The 23268-nt window shown below is 40.5% G+C and overlaps 1 protein-coding gene across 1 annotated transcript in view; it reads right to left on the bottom strand.

The window, feature by feature from the left end:
- galnt17 (polypeptide N-acetylgalactosaminyltransferase 17) overlaps positions 1–22172 on the bottom strand; it is a 40883-nt gene extending 18711 nt beyond the window's left edge. Inside the window, exons 1-3 of the mRNA XM_023961680.1 lie at positions 21929–22172; positions 19255–19438; positions 9877–10043 (exon numbers count right to left, since the gene is read on the bottom strand). Coding sequence (XP_023817448.1) covers positions 9877–10043; positions 19255–19438; positions 21929–22172 — 595 coding nt within the window. The remainder of the gene's footprint in view (positions 1–9876; positions 10044–19254; positions 19439–21928) is intronic.
- Positions 22173–23268: the final 1096 nt, after the last annotated feature.

Raw genomic sequence — 23268 nt, 5'->3', positions numbered from 1 at the left:
TGTGCCAGCTTTTACAGGATGCTGTATTAATTGGATTGCTTTGACTGTGTTCAAATTTTCAAGTTAATTTTCAAGTTAATTCAACATTAAGGTCTTCGTCTGCAGTTTTTTGGGTTGTTCTCTGGCCCATGGAGGGTCGTAGAGAGGAGCGACCGCACCTTAGCCCTTGTGCTATCTTAGATGACCCCACCCTTCCATTGACGTGTTCTCCCTACCATGACAAAGGTGGATAAAGGTGGAAAGATTTCATGTAATCCATGGACACCAGTGAAGATCACAAATCATTGAAGAAAAAAGGTTCAGAGCACTGTCTAGTGGGTCTAGATGACCCAACTCCCAATGTTAAAGTGCCTAGGATAGCACAAGGGTCAAGGGGAGAACATGTGAGCCTTGCAGTTCCCTTAAGGCTCCCTTCCTTAAAGGGCCTATATTATACTATTCTAAAGCCTTTCAGACTATATTATATCCATATATGTGAAAATATATTACCTTTGGCACACTAAAGAAGGATTTTGTTCATGAAATATGATTTATTTTCGCAGTTCATTTTTCCACCCGGAAGTAGGACGACTCTATCTCTGAGGCTCTGCCTTTCAGTTCTTGTGGGTGCTGCCCATTTTATGACGTTGACCTAGAGGCGACCTCGGCAGCGTGACAACATCTAAACTTTTACAATGATGGATGTGCATACTGTGCCTAAAAAAGGAAAGCGTTCTGCCGATTGCGGCTTAGCTCCACAGAGAAAGTGGGTGTTTGTGTTGGCCTGGGGGGTGCTGGCAGCGCAGACTCTGCCTGGTAGGGGCTGCTTTTCCCCACTTTGAGACCTTTCAATGTGGGAATCCACTCGTTTTTGTCGATTGGGAAGGGCTGGTGCTCAGAGAGCAGGTTTTAGAGCGGGGGTCGGGCAAACTTTGGGCCAGGTTTGATCCAGCCCGCTAAACAACATCAGAGGCGCAAGATCTTTTTTTCTACTTGCCACGTAATCGAGAACGCCCGCATAGACGTGACATTTTATTCCACCCTTCTGCAGTCTGAGCCCCTATCTAAAAATCCCTGTCAAATAGAACAGAAGACAGTCTGCACTCTCTACATCGGAGTTCACCTTAGCGGTCTCACAGATTCTTTTAGCGCAATTATGCTGCTGCTTTCTTTGTAACCCTTGTGCTATCCTAGGCACTTTACCATTGGGAGTTGGGTCATCTAGACCCACTAGACAGTGCTCTGAACCTTTTTTCTTCAATGATTTGTGATCTTCACTGGTGTCCATGGATTACATGAAATCTTTCCACCTTTATCCACCTTTGTCATGGTAGGGAGAACACGTCAAAGTAATGGTGGGGTCATAGGACAGCACAAGGGTTAATCAAGCAGGGCACCCTGTTCTGTGATTGGCTGGAGACCTTGTTAATCAATCTCCACTGTGCCTGTACAGATGCATGCAGCTCTCGTCACCATTAGACCTTTGTTTTCATTCTAAGATCCTGGATTATTCTTCTATGAAGTGTGAAACTCTGAGAGTTTTAACAAGAGAGAGAAGTCTGAAAATGTTCATGTCCGTCTAAAAAAAAAGTGTAGAAGTGTGTAGTGAGGAGTTCACAGATTATTTTTAGAACGTAAATCAGGCAAAAAACAAGGGACCACTGTACTGAGTTACAATACCTTGAGGGTACAAAAGGGCTTAGGAATAAAAGAAAGACATAAGAAGTTTACAATTAGACACATCAGAAAAGACAAAAGTCATGTGACCCTCACAAGAAAAAGTTTGGAGACTTTTGCTTTGGAGCAGGGGTGGGCAAACTACATCCGGGGGCCACAGGCTAAACTACTTCTATATGAAACTCCTTAATCTGGTCCACCGAACTGGAAGAAATTATATTGATAATCCTTAGTAATGTTTTATTTTCCCTGTAATTTTCAAAGTCTCCCCATGGATATTGCACTAAAATAAACAAATTGACCATTAGGTGCAGAGGATTGTTGTGCATCCATGTGGTTTTGGATTGGGATGTAAGATTTGTTGTTTTTATTTTCCAATCAAACAGCACATGAATGCAGCATTTCTTTTAAGATTGTGTTTTACACAAGGTACATCAAATGGGGCAAATCGCTCTAAAATGATAACAAAAGCCACAGTTCTGACATGCCTGTGTCTCACCTACTTCACCCTCACTCACCCTTATGTGATGTGTAAGTGTTCACTACAACCTTTGACCTGCAGCATGGCCATAGTAAAAATGTGCTTGAAGACATTTACTCTCTACGGGTTCACAGACCGGTCTCTGACCTTTTTATTTCCTGCAGGCCACCTGCGTGCCCCATAGAGGTTTGACCATTTTTTTGCCTGCAGACAGCCCTTATTCAGCTGTAAGAGCGGTTCTGAGTACGGCTTATGATATTAACTTGAACATTTTATCATTGAAACTCAGTTCTGCGTCTCTAATGAGCAGCTTTAACCTTCAACTTGCTCACATGCATTTTTGCGAAAAACCTCTATAATCCTAGTATTACTCTCCTTTCGTTCTTAAATCTTCAGCATATTTTTAAGGTAGAGTGGTATTAGCCAGAGCATCGGAATCTTGGATTAAAGCTTCGCAAAAGTTGACTCCTGCCGTTGTGGCTGATGTTCTTTTTATGGAACTGACCTATTTCTATTTCTTATATCAAAAACCATCAAGTATTCTGTGTAAAAGTCAAATAACGTCTTTTAGTTTCAGTTGCAAAAAGCATTTAAAGCAGCTTGGGGTCTTAGACAGGGGTCAGGGTTGTTCAGTGCGCATGGATTACATAATTTCAGGCTAATCTTCAAAGCCTGACATGTCTTTTATCTCATTTCCTTGAGATTTGTCTTTGATTTCCGTTCTGTTGGATCACTCCCTTCGTTTCTTCTGGATGTGCATTGCACCCTCTTCTCCTCTGTCCGACCTCATTTATCTCAGAGCCACTCATCCTCTCCCTCTTCCTCTAATAGCCTGGTTTCCTCTCTCAGCCTCTTTATTATTCCAAGCTTCTTCATCTTCGTTTCTCTTTTTCTTCCTCCCTCCCTTTCAATTTGCCTATTTCCATTCCCTGCAGCACTCCTTACTCCTTGACCTTTCATCTTTCTTTCACTTTCATCTCGTGTCTCTGCGAGGACTCTCTGTCTTTGGTGTGCCTCCTCCCTCCCTGTAACTTCGCCTGCTGTCATCTCGTACCCTGTCTGTCCCTTCATCGCAGAAAGGCCTGCTTGATAAATAAGGCGGGGACATCTCTCTCTTGAAATCCATCTGAGCGTCTATCATGCAACAACATTTGACACCATCAGTCACTGAAACGTCAAACGTTACCATTTCACTCAGAGGCTGAAATGAAAGTCCAGCTAATAATTGTGTAAATACCTATTAAAATAATTGCAATATCAGAGACCTCGCTAAAGCCAGAAAAAGGGCTTACACTGCCGGCTTGAGAACACGGATTTTCATTTTGTGAACCGGAAAAATGAGCAAGGCATGGGGGGTGGCTTTTTACATACACAACACAAAGTTGTGGAGACAATGTCTGGCTGTATTGATGATACAAAGGAAGATATTTCTATAGAGATTAGTATGGAGAAACAAAGTAACGTCATCGTCAGTTACGTGTATCGAGCCCCTGCATCCAACCTTAGAAGTTCCACAAGTGCTATTGAAAACATGTTTGCTAATATTTCCAAAAAGGTCAAATTTCTATTTGGTGATTTTACAGATTTGTTGAACCCAAACAATCACACCTTGACAGAAGATTTTACTCAACCAATGTACAGTTTAAGCTTATATCCATTGATAGATAATATTCTCTCAAACTGCCTAGAAAACAGAATAAAAAGTGGATTACTGATGACTCACATCAGTGGCCTCCTTCCGGTATTTGCAAACTATGAATGTGTTTGTAGAGAAAAAAAAGAAAAAAGGCAAATAGTTTACAGAAGAAAACTAACAGAGGAATCAATAAATGCATTTAAATCACAAGTACAAGCACAAACTTGGAAAACCCTGTATGGAAACTTGAAAAACCGCAATGATGTATAATTAGCTTTGAAAAATTGATGCAGGACTTTACATCAATATATGAAAAAAACTGCCCATTTATAAAATCATGTTGAAGCGGAACAGAAATACCAAGAATTAAAAAAAAAAATCAACCATTATCAAGAGATCATACAAAAGAGATTATCATAACCAAATATTAGAAAATAATAAATAAAATACTAAAGGAATCTGTAAAGTATTGAACAGTGTGAAAACACAAAGAGAAAAAAAAATTATCAGACTGTTTAGTTAGTAAAAATTAGATGTTTAACAATGTTCAGGATATGACTAGGGAGTTTAATGAATATTTTGTAAAAAATAGGGCCAAAGTTAGCCGGCGAAATAAACTGTACTGTTGAACACTACATGAAGAGAAATCCAAACTCAATCTATTTGAAAGCTGTGGAAGCAAAAGAAATTCTAAAAATTGTCAAAGAATTCAAAAATAAAACATCTACAGACTGTAACAGAATTAATATGATGGTTTTAAAATGGTCATTGATTCCATTGTTGACCCGCTAACCCACATTTGTAATTTATCATTTTAAACAGGAACATTTCCACAAAAAATGAAACTAGCTAAAGTAATTCCATGACACAAATCAGGGAACAAACATCAACTAACAAATTACAGACCAGTGTCTTTACTCTGCCAATTCTCAAGAATACTTGAAAAAGTATTCCTCACAAGGCTGGAAAATTCTGTTGAGAAACAAACTAATATCCAACGATTAATATGGTTTCAGAACAAACTACGCAACAAACAATTAAAAATAAAAATATACAAGATGTCACTGATGGAACTTTACATGGCTAGAAATGATCAATATGAACGAATGAGCAAATGTCACTCTTGCATAGGTGCTATACAGAAGGTAAATGGAAGGCTTCAAGAATGAATAACTGTAAATGGGTATATTCACAATATAAAGTGGGAACATACATGATTTTTTTCTTCTATCCACTCCTTTTTGCGCACATTGTTTTGTTTTTTTAATCTATTTTTTAACTTTCGCATTTTCTTCATTTGTGTTTGTTTGAAATTAATGCCGTATACTTTTAGTCTTGTATAGCGTTCTAAGCACTTTACAGTTACAGTCCACACACACATTCACACACTGATGAATACCAACCTTGGTCATTCGACAGATTATGGACCCTTTTTTAATTTACATCACAGCATTACTTTGTCATTAAAAAAATAAAAATAATAATAAATGCTTAATCAATTATTAAAAATGGTTAAATTGATTGATTTCTAATGATATTACTTCACTTGCACCAAAAATTGAAAAATGTATTCATGATTTTTCCTAATGTAACATAATTCTGCACATATTTTAACTTTTGGTACTTGAGCAATTTTTGCTATGAAGATTTTTGAAACAGTGTTATGTCTATTTTACTGATATAGTATTATTTTTATTAATCATATACATGACTTTATAAGCAACATAATCTGCATATATTTTGGATAAATGATCTGCATTTGCCATGTTGATTTCTGAAAGATAATTGTTTACATAATAATTTAAGTAATTCATCTTTGTCATGTGCAAAAAAAAAATTTGCAAAAATAAGTTGGCAAAGTTTAAATTTTTTAAGCGTTTCAAGCAGATTCAATGAATCAATAATAACCCAACCATGCAACAAGGAAAAGACAGTCCCATTGGTTGTCTCACTGTGTGCTCTTCACATTTGACCTCTAGGGGAGCTGCAGACACAGCCGTGCTCAGGAACCATTTGGAGGTTTAAACCCTCAAATCCAACCCCTTAATGCTGAGTACCAAGCAGGGAGGCTCTATTAAAGTGTATTCGGACTGGACACATTTGGTTCTTCTAAAGTGAACCAGAGTTTGTTTCACCCGATAACTCAACCGGACCCTGTGTTATCAAACAAAAAAATGGTCCAACTGTTTTTTTCTGCCTGGTTTAAGCTTTTTATCGATCTGTCAGGTCAAGTAAAGAGTAGCCGTCAGCTGATGGCCCATTTCCATGCGTCACATTCAGAAGAATCAGTGAAGCTGTACTTGTAAAGTTCACACTCTGACGAAGGCTCGAAAAACCTTCTTACATGCAGAACACGGCACACTCTGCTGTTACCTTGTAGCTTTTAGGATGAATTATCTTTAGACAATGCCATAACACACAGCAACGAATTTAAATGTTGATCGATGGATTCAGACTCATGAAAATATTCTTCTTTACGTGATACACATTGCCTCTCACTGTTTTCCCGACAATCTACATGTCATAAACACTTATCAGTGTACCTTCTTAGCTGTCTTCTTGCCAGTAACCGCCCTGCAGCACGCTTTCACCAGAACAAAAAAGCGAGTAAATGAAATATAAAGTTTTAATGAACTAAAAGCACAGGACTTCCATAATTTCTGCCTGTAGTTACTTTACCCTGCCCTCGTAATTCCTTACCAATGAGTGAAGAGATCAAGCTTTATTCCGGAACAGGAGAGTTTCCTTGAAGGCTATCTGAATGCAGACCAAACATAAGGTTCAGGACTCATTCCGGATCAAATTAAGCGGACTGGGTCCAGATCAAACCGTTTTCCTAGTCCAGGGGTCGGCAACCTTTTTTACTCAAAGAGCCATTTGGGACCGCCCCTAATAAAAAAGAAAGCTCCCGGAGCCACAACCCGTTTTGACATCATTATATATATTATGCATGTATATATTATTCAAAGGTGCTCATTACGTCGATCGCTATCGATCGACCGGTCGATCTTCAATGACATGAGTGTAGGTCGCGGGCCAGAAAGACAAAAAAAAAAAAAAAGTACTTCTTTAAAATCCACCAGCCAATCAAAATCCACACTGAGAAGTACGGGATTTGATTGACATGTAGATTGGCCAATCGGACATCGTCTGAAGCATACGTCGCTGCAAATGCACATTATGTTCTTTAAAGAATGATACCGCGGCAGCGTGTGGGAGGAGCTACTGGTTCTGGTCCGATCTCTGCATGGAGCGATGTGTTTATCAATGCATGGTAGACACTGAGAATGTGGAGAGATCAGGTTTATTATTTTGAAGAGTTCTACTTGGTAATCATGTTTCCATGTTTGAGTTCATAAAATCATCCCAGGGAAAGTCTCTGATTCAACACCTGCAGGGAAAGCTGCGTCTCAATCTGACGCCCGTGTTTGCATCTCTCTGACAGAGTTTGAAGCCAAAGCCCCTCCTCCGCTTCTTTACCTGCTTTTCCTCTCTACCTGTTCACCTGTTCACATCCTCTGCAGCTGAGAGTTGGTTTCCCCTGCGCTCCTCAGTGTGTTCTACACAGAGAGCGCAAAATATGATAGTCGGGGCGCTCCGGCGCAGCACAAGGATGAAAAAGCAGGACGCAGATTATAGCGGGGATAGAGCGGGTTGAGCAAATGAATGGAAGAAGGCGGCCCGCTGAAGAAATATTCAATATTGTACACATTTTATTATTGGTCAGAACTATCTTTTATTTAGAAAAATCTTTTATTTTATCAGTCCAGTACGAAAAAAAAACATCAACAAAAGCTGTGTTGGGCGGTTTTTGGCTGTGTCTGGCGGTTTTCAGATGACTTTTCGGCTGGAAACCTGTGACTATCTGGCAACGCTGGCGCAAACTCTCAGTCTGTCATCAGTCTCTGCCCCGCGGTACGTCGAGTTCCCGGCAGAAGATCGGAGTGTTTATTAAAGCTCATTACGAAGCTGTTTTTTATGTGGCTCGCGCTTCGTGCGGAGCCAGCAGCGCCTTTGAAATGCCATGAAAAATGAAAAAAATAAAATAAAATTGTATTATTATAAAATACTAATTATTTTCCAAAGTCACAGGGAGCCACAACAGATGGATGAAAGAGCCACATGTGGCTCCGGAGCCATGGGTTGCCGACCCCTGTTCTAGTCTGAATTCACCTTAAGTCTCTTTGATATGACTCCACCATGGATTTGAGCCCATGACCTACCAGCCTCAGGAGGGGGACACTGCGTTTAGGCCACTTAGTTGGTCCCCCAGAATTAATGGTTAAGAGTAAAATACAAGTTTGGTACCTTAAGTTTAGGCACAGAATTGAACTGTAAAGTTGTATTTTTATGACAGGGATGGAATGCAGAAATGTAGATAATGTACATAGAAATTTAGATTTGGTTGTTGATACTTAAAATAAGTAAAGTATAATTTTGCTACAACAAGTCCTGAAAAGCATTCAGTTGTCTTAAAGTGAAGTGTCTAAGTCTGTCACCAAGACGTATCATCTCATGAATGGGCTTTAACAGGGTCGTGACCTGGGGTTAAAGCATTTCTCTCCAGCTAATTAGGTAATGTGCTTCAGAGCAAGGAAATAAGAAAAGGAAAACTGACAGAGAAAAGTACTTAGAATAATTAGTATTCATGGAGACCATAACCCAAATGGAAATCCTTGTGAAATTGCAAAAGTATTTTATTTTGAATTAGGTTCTGATAATTTTCTTATAAAACAACAACAATAATAATTGTATTTTTGATTTTGTTTAGACAGAATAAGACTCAATGGTATATTATTCTTTCATTTTATTCCTACATTATTCAGTTTGTAAATGTTTAACAAACATATACATATATAGGTTGCCAGAAAGGCCCCTTTTTCTTTACTTGACTGACATGTTTATAGTCAAACCATTTTAGATTTAGCTGTCTACATTTTTAGAAAACAAAAGCAAAAAAAAGACTCATTTAAATAAATAAAACACTCTATGCTCAATGCTCTACTTTATTTTATAGATTTTTGACTTGTTAGTCTAATTTGAGGTGCAAATCGTGTACATGTGAATGCAGCTAATTCTTGCTTCTTTTTTTCTTTAGTTTATATTTCTCTGTCATGTCCACCTATAGAAAAGGAGGAAATATTTCTATAGCTTTTTGGTTTGTTGCAATAAGATGCATCAGCCTGTGATGGTAGCCACAAAAACTTGCTGCTCTAATGTTAGCAAAATCTAGCCACAAGGCGACCCAAATTTGGGCCCCCCTGTGCCGGTCCCCTGCCCAAATTAAATACAGGGTTGTATCAGGAAGGCCATCCGGCGTAAAACTTGCTGCCAAACCACCTGTGCAAATCAGTGAAAGCTGATTTGCTGTGGCGACCCCTGTAGGGATATGCCGAAAGGTGAACAAGCAAACTGAACAAAGAAATAATTAAACGCCAACGAACCCCATTGTTGATATACAACTCTGGGATGTAACGTGAGCTTTCTGGTGGGACTGGTCTGTAAACAGCTGTTATTCTGGAGTTTACATTTCAGAATATGAAAATGTCCTTTATGTTGGCTGACAAAGGACAGCTTTTATTTTTCAAGTTTAAGTTAAATATTAATGTAGGACCAGATAATGTCCTGGGAGATCCCATTATATGCCTAACCCTGGTCTTGACTGTTTCCCAGCTGTCCCTTCACTCCTTGTTGCTGATCATCTGACTCAGGTGTTTCCACATCTAACTGACTGAACACACCTGATGCTGGTAATCTGCAACATGTAGAACAGAGAGAGCCAGAAATCAAGTAGGGTAGTCGAGCTCAAAAACCAAGGTTGGACAGCCATGCCATGGCATGGTGGTGGTAGCATCACGATGCGGGCATTCAGTCTGAACAATAATAGAAAAATATATGTGGAATTAAACTCTTGAATGTTTTAATGACATTAGGTCCAACTGGAAGTGATGTTTCCCCAGAGAACAATGGTAAGGTTCTGACCCAAACGCAATCAAATGTGGAATGACTCTAAACAAGAAGAAAATGAAGGTCAATAGTTTCCCCACTACGTCGTTTTATTATGCAGAGACCACAAGTTCTGGGATGTGGTTCGTGTACTGACCGTCATCGCTGTTGTCGTCCACCAAGATGATCTCTTTGAGCAGGTGAGCCGGCGTATGATTGACAGCCGAGTGGACCGATCGCAGAATCACAGATAAGGCCTCGTTGACAAAGATGAAGATGAGGGAGATCTGTGGAAGATCTCTTGGGTAGCTGACCTTCCTGCATCTGTAGGAGAAAAGTCAAACGGTGTTTTGAACATTAAAGTGTCCTTTTGTTCCAGTGACTTAGAACCAAACCTCCTCTGGGGAGATGCTGATGTTTCCCTTTCAGCCCGCGGTCACAAAGACCTTTTCTCCTCTCATTTGCTTTTTACACAGAGTGTGTTTTGCTCACAGGAGACCCTTTTTACAGCCTTTTTCTTAGCTTTAATGGAGAGAGAGGGGTGGTTCTAGATTTAAGTTTAGAAGAAAAGGCTTTCCTCTGTTTGGGTTGTAATCAGGAATGTTATTTCCTGTGTGAAACGATGCAGATCACTCTTTTTTTTTAATGAAATCAGTAAAAAATCTGTAAGACAGAATTCAACTTTTCAGGGGAGAATTGGTACAAACCTGAAAATATTAAGTGATGTAAACTTTTCTATAGGTTTTATTGACTGATGTACTCAGATTACAGTAATGTTAAGACAAATCTTTGCGACAGGTTTAAATGGAGTTCAGAGGCAACGGTAATACTATAAATGATACAATTAACAGTTATGTCAAACTAGTCCAACATGATTCCCTCTATGATCTAAAGATCACATCCACAGTGGATCTTCATGAACATGTGATAGTTTTTGTTTCCTTATGGAAACAGTGAACATTTTTCTGCTACATTTCCTGTTTTTAAAACATGCATTCTAGTTTATGCAAAACAAAACAAAAAGTTAACATTTCGTACAAAATCTACTTAAAAAAATGTGTATGAAAAATGAAAAGTATTAAAAAAAGTTAGGTTAGTTAAAAATAGTTAAAAACACTTGTGTGCGCTTTTTATGGGCGTCAAATATTTACACTGCAGAAACACAAAACTCAATTATTTTGGTCTAATATTTTGTTGTAACATCTCAGTAACTTCATATAAGACAAAATCAACTTTTCTAGCAACTTTTCAGTATTGATGGAACAACTTGTCTTTAGGGTTGGGCGATGTCCCTTAAATTGGCCGTTGACGATGTTTGCTGTCAACCATCGGGATGGACAATGATATCCACGGGGGGGTTGGGGGGTATTTTTACATTTTTCGTTCTTATATAACTGCTATTCGTTTTTTTGCTTTTTTCATTTTATTTCCCAACTAATGTTTAATCCGCAATGATCCAGTATAAACTGAGGGAAGTGACTTTAACAAAAACAGTAACAAACAAAATAGAAAAGAAGAAGTCCGCTCCCGTGGACCGGCGGAGCGCGGACTTACAACTTTGTGTTTGAGGGGAAGGGGGGGGGGGGTGCTTTGTTACATGAGCGCTATGTGTGGGAGATTTAAGACTGCGATCCGTCCTGCAGCTCTAGGGGTACAAACAACCGAACTCAGAACCGGGTCTAAAAGTGTGTGTCTGAGCACAGCTCGGATCGTCAGCAGACACAGCGGTTTGAGCTTCAAAGCAGAAATGTCGCTCAGTCCTTAGAAAACATTCAAACAATCACGCGGATTTGTGTTTCCAGTCGTGTCCCGACTAAATAAAGGCTGATGTTATTCTTACATGTTTACGTGCAGCCAGCAAGCAGCACCACCCAAAGCTAATGTTGTTAGCCCGTGTTAGCATACTGCTAATCCTGGCTTCGTTCAGAAAAAGCACTGACCACACGGATTAAAATTCAAATGATGAGCGAACAGGTGTTTCATAATAACCGTGACATTATTAAAAGCACATTTAGAAGATCATCTCGTATTTTACCGAGCTGACATGTCAATGTATATAGCCGCTCGGCGCTGTTTAACAATGTTTTGTATTGAAGTGTTACATTCAATAAAGTTTGAAAAAAAAGGCCGCTCGGCGGAATTTATATCCTTCCGGTTTTCAAACCCTACTGCGCATGTGCGAATGATTTATTCCGACGGAAAGTGTGACCTTAGTGAACGTTTTTATATTCTGAAAACATTTTTCTGTGCCCATGTACACGGTTGGATTCTAATCCGACCATTGATCCCATCAAGATATTTTGTACATGTAACCGCGGCTTATGGTGTCGACGCGCAACGTGGCGGGGGCGTGGCATCACGATGGTGGTCTCTCCATCGGGATGTCAGTCACCCATCACGATGGACGATGATATCGTCCATCGGCACAACCCTACTTGTCTTAAGACAAAACATCTTCAGTTGTTTGATCTCAAAACATCTCATTCTCTATCTCTAAGGCTACGTTCACACTGCAGGGCTTAATGCTCAATTCAGATATTTTGAAAAAATACGATTTTTGTGCAAGGCCGTTCACATTTCCAATTAAATCCGAACTTTTGTGATCTCCTGTGTGACCGTGAAATGACCTAGAAGTGACCCGATGCGCAGAAGAGTACTCAACAGTGAACGACGTCACTCGTTGTTTGCGGAAGTAGCTAACAATGGATGTCAACAACAGTGTTGTTGGAGCTCTTTTTGCATTATTACATTTACTTTCACAAAGGAGCAGCACAATTACAATCTTCTCCTTTAAAGAAGGCATTGGAGCTGGGATCGTCTGTACCCACTGTTGTGGAATGGAGATCAAACACAAAGTTATCCATACGGCTGCTCTGCTCAGAGACACAGTTCGCTCATTCCATCGGCACCCGAGCCCGGACCGCGCAGGGTCCAGACGTCACGGGGCATGAAGCGCTCCTACCCCGCACCCCCCTTGTGAGGGGTGTAAGAGATGGGAGAGGCGAAGAGCCAGCGGGGCGACGGCGGAGTGGCGCTTCTCACCGGGCCTCCGCGGAGCAGCAGGTCGTCCTGTTTGAGCTCCAAAGCTTTCTCTGGAGCGAAACACCGTCTATGCATGTCATTAAACCAGAGCAGTAGTAACACACGATCGGAATGAACCGTTTACATGAACAACGATCGGATCAACAATCGGCATAACCCACCTATCTAGGAATTTTGATCTGAACGAGTCTGATCAGGACAGAGTATTCCGAACAGCGGGTTTACATGACACATTTTTCTTCCGATCAGGCGTTCTTTCTGATTACTTTTGTCCATGTAAACGCAGCTAGTGACGTACGGGTCGGATACATGTGGCCTGGCCGTTCAGACGGCGGTCGCATTTCAAAAGATCTCATACGTATCGGATTCAGGACCACATACCCAAGTGGCATGGGTCGCAATTTGAAAAGATCGGATCTGTGTCGTTCAGACTGTCATGAAAAGATCAGATACAGGTCGCATTGGGGCAAAAAAATCGGAATTGGTTCATTTCAGCCTGCAGTGTGAACGTAGTCTGTTAAGACAAGTTTTTCAAATGTTTTCAGGCAGAAGTTTGATTAGTGAATGATGAGTGTTTTGTTTCAACAAACAGATTGTTTGACATGATAAAACTGAAAGGATTTATTTTACTAATAACATGGTACCAACGCTTTTAAAAGGACAAAAATTTGAAGGTAAACCTACATTTATTTATATTTTAGGACACATTTATCTTACCAGAGTTATTGACCGAAATATGACAGTTTTTTAGCTAATTTTAATATTTAATTTTGGGCAAGACATCAAAAAATCAAAAGACCAATTCTTGTTTCTTGTTTAACTTGTTTTGAGAAGAACCTTTTTTTTCATTGTAAGAAACATAGTCATCTTTGAAATTATGACACAACCTGAAAAATACAAGAATACAAGACGGAATGAAGGAAGGTTTCTCTATGTGGTTGCATTTCTCATCCCTCATTATGTTCAGAGCCCAAATTGAACATAAATCCAATGCTTGCGGTCTGACTTGGAGAGATATTTTTCAACCTCTAGATCATTTTTCAGGAGTTTGGTTGTTTTTTTTCTTACATCACAAAAGCGCTAATGTTCACTGTGGGAACAAACACGTGGCAGATGCTTTATTTATTAAAGCCAGAGGATCTTAAGTCAGCATGAGGACCCAACAGCAGTGCGTGGGAAACAAATGAACGTGAGAGTGTGAACTTTACAAGTACAGCTTTGCTGATTCTTCTGAATGTGACGAATGGAGATGGGTCATCAGCTGACGGCTACTCTTCATGTGACCTGACAGATTAACCAGGCAGGTTCATACCAGTCACTTTACGTCAATATTCTAAATTCTGGCGCCCCCATCAGGTTTCGACCCCACCTACTGTCTAGAGAGCCTCTGTCCAGCACAGACTCATCACACTTCTGCCGACATCCTGCTGCTGAGCCGGAATTTATCACACTCCAACACGCTTCGCACGCAGCTTTTATCCCAGCAACATAAGAGAGCTCCTGGGTAACGAAGGAGAACTTGGGGTCCTGTGGCCCACCACCCAAGACAACATGCAGAAACCGGCTAACGGCATTTTGATGTTAGTGACTTTCAAACGGATTGTCTGTTTGTCCTTAATGCCCCAGAGCAGGGGTCGGGAACCTGTGGCTTGGGGGCCATATATGGCTCTTTTGATGGTCACATGTGGCTCGTAGACAAATCTTTAATTATACTATTTTTTTTTCATTAGACCAGTCCTTCTCGGGTGCGATGCAATGCCAGGGGGGGCGCGCAGTAGTTGCGGTGCTTGGAGAAAAAAAATCTGCACCACCATCACTTTGCTATTATCTGTTATTTCACAGAGTTTGTACCAGCCGGAAACCTGTGAATTGCTGTGCCTACAACTGCTCCCTCCGGTCTCTGTAGTGGACTGAGTTGGACTGGGTGGCTGTTTGGTCATGTTCTACTTTTCGGAGTTCATTGAACGCATCAAGCAGAGATGCTGATTGGCCCTCAGTTCTGTCGCTCAGCCTGTCGTTGGGGAGTTTGGACCAATGGGGTTTAGCTATGGGCCAAATAAAGGAAATAGGAGGGCTGTTGTGGCAGTGAGGGAATAAAAAAGTTGGGAGAAGCGCTCTCGCCGGGACAGATTCCGAAGTTGCTGCATAAGTTGTACGGTGCTGGTTTCGGTCTACAGTAACCAGAATAAAGAACCTTAAAAGAGGTTAAGTCTCCGTGCCTCAGTGTGGTAAAGGGACGCTACATTATTGTATGGCTCTTTCGAAATTACATTTAAAAATATGTGGCGTTTATGGCTCTCTCGGCCAAAAACGTTCCCGCCCCCTGCTCCAGAGTGAAAGAGGCCTTCTTAGAAATAAAAAATCTAACCTCCTCCACCCTGACATACCCGTGCGTGTTGGATGAGTGTTTGTTACGACCATGAAGAAAAACTAAATGTTTACCCCTTTTAGCATTGGAACCAATTTATAGCAAATATTGTTTAAAGTGTATTATGCTTGAAAATACATTTAAAATATATATGTTTCAGCTTTTTTTTATCTGTAAAACAATACGACAATTATAAAAATTACGACTAAATCAGGACAAATTCCAATTTTGGGACTCCTGTTCCACCCAGTACTTTGAAGGTTTCACAGCCATTTACAGTAAAGTCTGGGCTCAAAATGTTCTGCAAAAGAATCAACATTATTATTTTCTTCAAAAAAGACTGGGACTGTATTTCACAGTTTTTTTTTTCATATCGGGTGATAACGATATATATCACGTTATAATCCAAAATAACTACTGTATTTTTGTCAAATGTGGAGACTCTGTACCTCATAACAGAAATGTGTGGTCATCAGCAGGTTGCTCAGATTTAAACATTTATTCTCCGTCATACTTTCAACATAACCGATGAACTGAAGGAACAGGTTTAAAGCAAAAGCTTTCAAGTTTCAAAATAGTACATAGACTATGTCTGAACTCCCACCCTAACCCCTACATAGTGCACTATATAGGGCGTTCGACATTTTGTAGTGCTAACCGAATCTACAATTCCAAAAAACAAAAAATGTATTTAAATGTATTGTTTTAGTAAATCATTGCTTTTATTTTCAGAAGACGGTGGACTCATAATCGTTGTGAAAAGCTCATAACAATAAAATTTTAACTTTTGGAAATCGATGACGTCATATGTGCCGTTTAACAAAAAAAAAAGTAGTGAGCGTGGTGTACGCAATTGCTTTTAAAATTCAGGGCACTAGATCGTTTGTAGTTAGGGGTTAAGGTGGGAATTAGGACACAACATACATAAAACGGAATGCTAAACTGTTTGATCAGTTCCATTCAAAAACAAAACATTAATTCTACAAATAAATTCTAATGTTTTCAAGTTTTGCAGAACAAACATAAAATTGACCAACATTTTAGTCAACATCCTGTGAATAAGCTAGTAAGTACAATCCAATAGTCAGGATGTCTTCTGGTAGTGTAGACTGTTGCTGCTGTGCAGGTCTGACCTTTGTTGTTTTTGCTGCATAATTCTCAGTCTGAGATTGAGAATATTTGCCAGCTCTGCTTTAGGTGATAAAAATAACGGTTGGTGGTATTTCCAGTTTTAGAAGAAACGTGCCTTCTGCACAATTTGCAGTGCAATTTTATTTATCCACCACCTCTTGTCCAGTCCGTGAAAATACTGTCCGACTATAAACCGGTCCGTGTTTACATTGAGGCGACAGACGAAACAGCTCGTTAGCATAGCATCGTTAGCATCATAGCATCAGCGTCTAACGCCAGTGCCGTCTCCAAATCAACATCTGTCTGTTCCTGCAACAAGTGAAGGACCTTCATCCTCCAGTTCTGACTGGATACTGTTAAAAATCGCTGCATGTTCCGCTGTTTCATCACCTTAAGCTGAACGCCACACACAGGTGAAGTAAACCCGGGGGTGGAGTGTGTCTCATGTGCGTTTGTATATCTTCTGTGATGCAGAGAAGGAGGAATTGCCAAAAATCTAAATAAAGGGAGAGTTAATAATCATGACTATGTTTACACAAACGTTTACTCGCCATGTGGCGACTAACCATCTAACTTTCACTCGCCAAAGAGAAGAAAATCTTCAGAACTGGAGATTAATTTAAGCCCCTTCAAAATAAAAATCTCTCACGATAGACTCATTCTTCTATCAAGTAAAAATTGTATCGCAATATATTTCACTATTGTTTTATCGCCCCGACCCATCAAAGACTGAAATAAACCTGAATAAATTAAACAAAACTTTAACTGTGAAGATGAAGCAAAATGATGAAGAGGATAATGGCTGTGCTTTACACCTGGTTGATTACACTCGACTGCAGATCGTCAAACAGCTGTGAAATATTCAGTTAATGACTCGTGAGTGAAACATCTGCTGGCGATCAACTGTTCCAAGGGCGGCCACTATGCTCCGACTGAACTATTCGCAAAAGTAAAAGCCCTTCGGGGAACATTTCAGTGTCTTTGAGGTGAAGGTTAAAGGGACACCTACAGGCAAAAACCATGGAGTGCAACCAAATTAAGACAACGTAGTCCAGAGTTGTGACCCAGATGATCAGACTTAACGTAGAAAATTGGTTTTAAATAGGGATTTTATTTATTAGTAAAAGGAAATTGTCCAAAAATGCCTTGGTCTAGATGACTAAATAATTTCCCACTTGACCTGATCGCTGACTGTGCTGTCTTTGGCAAGAAAAACAGCTCTTAAGTGTTTGTGATGACTAATTATGAGTGTTTCTCAAGTCCAAAGGTATTTTGTGCAATTCTTCTTATTTTTTTTAAGGTGTTGCTGTCACAAAAATATGAAAAGTCTTTGTTTTTTCTGATCTCCGGTGATTAGGTTTTTCAAAATTTTCTGGAAAGATTCGTCAATATTTTTTCAGTGTAGAAAAAAGGTTACCACGATTCACAAAGACCTAAAGCATTAGATTTGTAGCCACTTAGATTTAAGTACTCAGTAGTTATTTAGAACATGAATCATTATTATAGCCTTTTTAAAATTAAGAAGCTTTTGGAGTTTCTCTCTATCTGGAAAAAATATATGTATAGCCTAGCTTGGCAGCATTCTGTTGGTTGACTGATTTGCTTTTCTTTGCCTGATCTGATTTACTTCAATTTGGCATCCTTGTCACAAAGGTTAGGTCTTTGGGCATTGTTCAGCTTCACTAAAGCTGTGAAAAACCTATTTTAGCTAACCTCACATTGTTGCAGTCTGTTTATAATACATTAACATAATTAATTAAAATTCTGAATTTCTTGGAAAAAAAATTCTTGTTTTTTCTATTTGTCAGCATGACTCAGCACGTTTGAGCTAGCATAGCACGTACCATTGTAGCTAACCTTACCTTTAGCATGTCAGCATTGTATTTATCAATTGGTGGGTAAATGTTTTGCTTTTTTTCGGATGAATTCACATATTTAAGTTTTTAATATTTTTTTTTTTGGCAGAAAAGTAAATTACATTAAAAAATATGTGGCGTTTATGGCTCTCTCGGCAAAAAAGGTTCCCGACCCCTGATCTAATGTAAAAGGGTTCCATCTGATTGGTCGAATGGATAACGGGATTTATTTAATTCGTTAAATACTTAAAGATTTCATTTATTGTAATTTTCGCAATTTTCACCAACTTTTGCGATATCTATATTACACTGCTCAATATTGCGATGACGATAAATTTGCGATTTATTGTGCAGGCCCAAATTCATTTATCATTCTTGTGGTTAAATGTTTCACTTTTCTATTGCATCTTTGAGCTTTGTTCAGCTCCTCTAGCTGTCCAAAACATATTTTTGGGTAATGAACCTGAATGTTGTTTTATATTTTTAACATTTTAACCAGTCTTTAGTGCTCAAGCATCTCTCTTTTCCCAGGACTGGATTTTTTGGATTTTATTTTAGCATTTAATAGTTAATTATTTATCATTGCTTTCTTGGAATAACTCTTAAACTTTTCCTTGCCAGACAGCTTCCGTTTAAGGGATTCATTGATGGAACACATTGTAGAATAATAAAAACAAATGCAATTTCAGATGGTTTTAGCCACAAAAGAAAGTCAGTCATCTCTTTACACAAAACAGCTTTTGTTCCCAAGATAAATGTGATGATTATATAAAATGATCATTTTGAAAAGGTAAAATACTTCTTCTCAGCAGCGAATGTCTGAAAAGCACAGCCTTTCATTGGATGTTCATTCACTTACTAGAAAACTAAACAGACGTAGCCCACTTTTCAGCGCAGAAACTGTTCCATTTAAATTATTCAATGGACCCTCAACAGCTGTAATTAGGTTTTTTCCTTCCACTATAGGAAATGTTCCAATTAAGACTGCTTATGGCGCAATGTGCGGTGAAAAAAACTGCTGCTGAATTATTTACGCTCATTTTAAAAGGCTGTCGGGACCACGGTGGGCACTAATTGTCTCTTTTTCTCGTGTGTTTTTTTTTTTACTTTTTAAAGTTTTCAACTGCCGTGGACTCACTTGCTCGGCCGGTGGTCCGGAATGGTCCGATCCAGAGAGATTCTGTCACTGAGGTAAGCGTTGTAGCCGTACTTGTCCCGCAGGTGTTTGGCGTCGCTTTCCTCGCCCGGTAACAGCGTGGCAGCGAGGCCGCCTTTACCTCGACCCCCGAAGCCTTCAATCAAGCCCAGGGATTTGGAAAGGCCTGAGCAGAGCAAACAAGAGGAGACCGCACTTCAGGATCCTTGAGTCCGGCTGAGTCACTCACAGTGAGTGGCTGTCAAAACAGGCAAATTCTCAGCTGATTACTGATCAATTTTCAAAATACTTATAAGAAAAACCTAGAAAACAACTTTATTTTTGTTGTGGAACCACAACAATTTGTTTGAGGATGTCAGGGTTAGGGTTAGGTTTTTTTTTTTTTTACCATTATTCAGCTTCGTTACAAATATAGCATTTCAGTCAGACAACTCATGCAGTAAAGAAGATGTATTCCATATTTCTTTTAGTTTGGCATAAGGCTCCGTTCAGACACATAAAACAAAGATCTCCATAGAAAACTAACAGAGCTCACAGCTGGAAGCCGGGGAGGAAGGGGGGGCAAAATGAACGCAGAGCTCATGGAAATGGAAGAAGAGGGATTGGACCGCACACCTGGAACTTAAGTGGGACGCAGAACAGGTGAGTTGATTAGACTGAACTGCCTGAAGGGAGGAGTAACCAGGTAAATGCACTGCTCGAGCTGCCTGCCTGAAATACTCCCAAGGTCGTTCATTTAGTTGCTAATATAGTTTTTGTTTACTTTAATTAACTTTTTCTTCAGCTAATTCATCGACTCATGCTATTGTTTATTCTTGTTTTGGTTAAGTTTACCTTTTTGCTCACTTTCTCTTTTAGCATATTTAGTTACTAGCAGTAGTATTTTAACAAACTTAAACATTGAAGGGCCTACATAATGCAAAATCAACTTTATTTTTAGCTTTTAAGTGTTTTATAATGTTCATTCCTAACAAAAAACAACCCAAAAGCGGTCATCTGATCTGTTCACGCTTTATATTTTCATTCCTCTTAAAACCTGCTCTCTGAGCACCGGCCCCTCCCAATCCATGAAAACGAGTGGGTTCTCACATTGTGACATCACAAAGTGAAGAACAGCCCCTTCCAGGAAGAGTCTGCGCTTCCAGCCCCACCCCCAGGCTAACACACACTTTCTCCGTAGAGCTAGCGGTGACCGGTAAAACGTTTGCTTTTTATTTGCACAAAATATGAGATTGGACCATCGGCTGCAGCTCGCCACACTGGCAGAAGCGCGAATTTGGATGTTGTGGTGTGATTTGGGCGTCAAGAATCAGAACTTTGGCGAAGAAGACGTGTGGCATCAACCGATCATGGACTCATGGCATGTGACCTGTTCAATCAAGGGGTGGAGCCCAAGACCAATATGGAGGAGAATCTGATCGTTCTCCTCTTGAACTTTAGGATATTTTTCTTATTTGTATGGAGACAATAATAAACAATTATTTTAACTCAATTCTTATTTTTATATTTTCCCTCCACTGACTAATGCTGGACAACAATTTGTCCGACTGGGTCAAGGAGAGACGGAAGGTTTTATTTTTAACATGATGACGCCAATAAACCTGATCTCTCAACACCGTCCTTGTCTTCCATGCTTTGTAAATAAGATATAGGTTGTGTCCGAATTCCCACCCTAACCCCTAACTACTATAAAATTATTTAGTGCTACTATGTAGTGCCCTGAATTTGAAAAGCAATTTGGACACCATGCTCACTACTTTTATTTTTTAAACGGCGGATATGACGTCATTGATTTCAGAAAGTTAAAATTTTGGTAAAAACTGTTACGACGCAATGCATTGTGGTCTATATACGCCGATCGAGTAAGCAAAGATGCACACTGGTTTTAAACTGACACCTCTGGGATATTTCAAGGGCACTTGATTTTGGAATTGTAGATTCGGACAACACTACCAAATGGTGAACGCACGATATAGTGCACTATGTAGGGGTTTGGGTGAATTCGGACATTCCCTAAAACTTAGGGTGGTAGCTCCTCCCACACGTGGCGGGAGCGTCTCGTTTATGCACAGGCAGCCATCACTGGGTTTGATGTGCATCAAAGAGAGGCAGCTTTAGAGCCTGTTCTGGGAAACGGCGCCCCCACAGGAGCAGGTGTTGCAACTACAACCGGGTTTAGTGTCTAAATGGACTAAAATAAAACAAAATTCTCTGCACATTTTAAAAACCTTTTAATGTCGTTAATTTAGCATTTGAACATTTTTAAGCATCATCAAAGCCCTTTTTTCATGAATTATTGTCAAATGTTTTGTCTTTGTTTTGGGTCAATTGGAGCCGTTTCTTTTTGATTGTTGCAATAAAGCTCCAGCAGTGAAGCGAACATCTTATCTTTTAGTGTTCTGCTGGACTTCTCCACAGACGAGAAGAAAGAAAGGAAGAAAGGAAGGAAGGAAGAAAGAAAGAAAGAAAGAAAGAAAGAAAGAAAGAAAGAAAGAAAGAAAGAAAGAAAGAAAGAAAGAAAGAAAGAAAGAAAGAAAGAAAGAAAGAAAGAAAGAAAGAAAGAAAGAAAGAAAGAAAGAAAGAAAGAAAGAAAGAAAGAAAGAAAAGTCATTTTTGCGGATTCTACTAAGAGCAAATGGAGCTTTGCGCGCTTTACCGTTCAGCTGGCGGTAAACCACATCCTCCAGAGAGCTGAGCCTCTTCAGCAGCACTTCGTGGCTGATGCTGGGCCCCTGCGCGGTCCCATTGGCCCGGAGCCACCTGCCGTCCGCCGGCGGAGCCTCCGGACCGGCGGCTCGGACGCTGCGGGTGTTGCACTTGGTCCAGAATGTCATGAAGCCGGCGACGGCGAGCACGTTGAGCAGCAGCAGAACCCTCCATCTTCGAAACACAAAAGCCATTAAAAAGTCCGGGCTCCGGGTGCGGGAGGGGGGCCGGTTCGGTAGGAGCCGCGCGTGCAGCAGCGGATCGGAGCTCGCTGGCTCGGCGGCGGCGTGCGTGAGGCTGCGGGGCTCATTCGCGGCGGCCGGTCACATCCGCAGACGCAACGCCGGCATGGACGCTGCTGCTCATAAATCTGCTCTCACCGGCGGGCGCGGGGGTAATTTCAGGTTTCATCCCCCCCCCACCACCCCGCAGAGGAAACGTGGGCGCCGCGCCAACGACTGTCATCCGCGTCACCTCCACCGGTCGACTGCTGTTAGCCGCGCGCGCGGTGGATGAGAGACAAAGACATCTGGATCCTGCAGAGCAGACGCCCCGCGGCTCCCTCCCTCCCCCCGCACCGCTTCCTCTGCGGTGATGCGGCTGGAAACGGCGCGTGGAGGCTCACGGGGATCCGCGCGAGCGCCGCGTCCACATGTCCGCCTTCATCAGTGAGGAGACTGCGCTGACTGAGGGGGGCTTTAAGAGGCGCAGCATCCTCTCCTCCCAGAGAAGATCCGGAAACTGCAGACCCCCCCCCCCCCCCACCGCACCCCCACCCCATTGGATGGTCGTTTCCTCTTCTTTTGGGCCTAAAACACAGAATTGATGGAGTTCTAAAACACCAGGGGCGTTTCAGAATGTTTTTCTGGACAGAACACGCTGCGGGCACGCCTAAGCCACCCCGTTATTTCCAATACATTGTTTTTTTCTTTTAAGAAAAGTGAAAGAAAAATGTTTTTAGGCTGAAAAGGGAATCAAGAACAAATAATTAGTCAAAAATTGTTTTTCTTGTAAAAAACTAACTTAAATCACATGAATCTGATTTAGATCAATTAATGAATTATGCCAATAATGTCCACTTCTAAAGGACATATACTCTACAAAATGATGAAAATAATGTAGAGTATCCAAATATCCACATATTGACTCCTCCCCCTCTGATTTTCTAAAAAGGAAATGGGTTCCAAAACACCAGATCCCATAGAATTATATAGAGAAATGAACGGCTGTTACTCATTCTATTGGTCAGAAGTACCATTCTTGCTCTGAAACCTTTTCTGTGTCTTTGTA

Source organism: Oryzias latipes, chromosome 13 (assembly GCF_002234675.1).
Source record: "Oryzias latipes chromosome 13, ASM223467v1".
Lineage (NCBI taxonomy): Eukaryota > Metazoa > Chordata > Actinopteri > Beloniformes > Adrianichthyidae > Oryzias > Oryzias latipes.
This window is presented reverse-complemented; position numbering and strand designations above follow the sequence as displayed.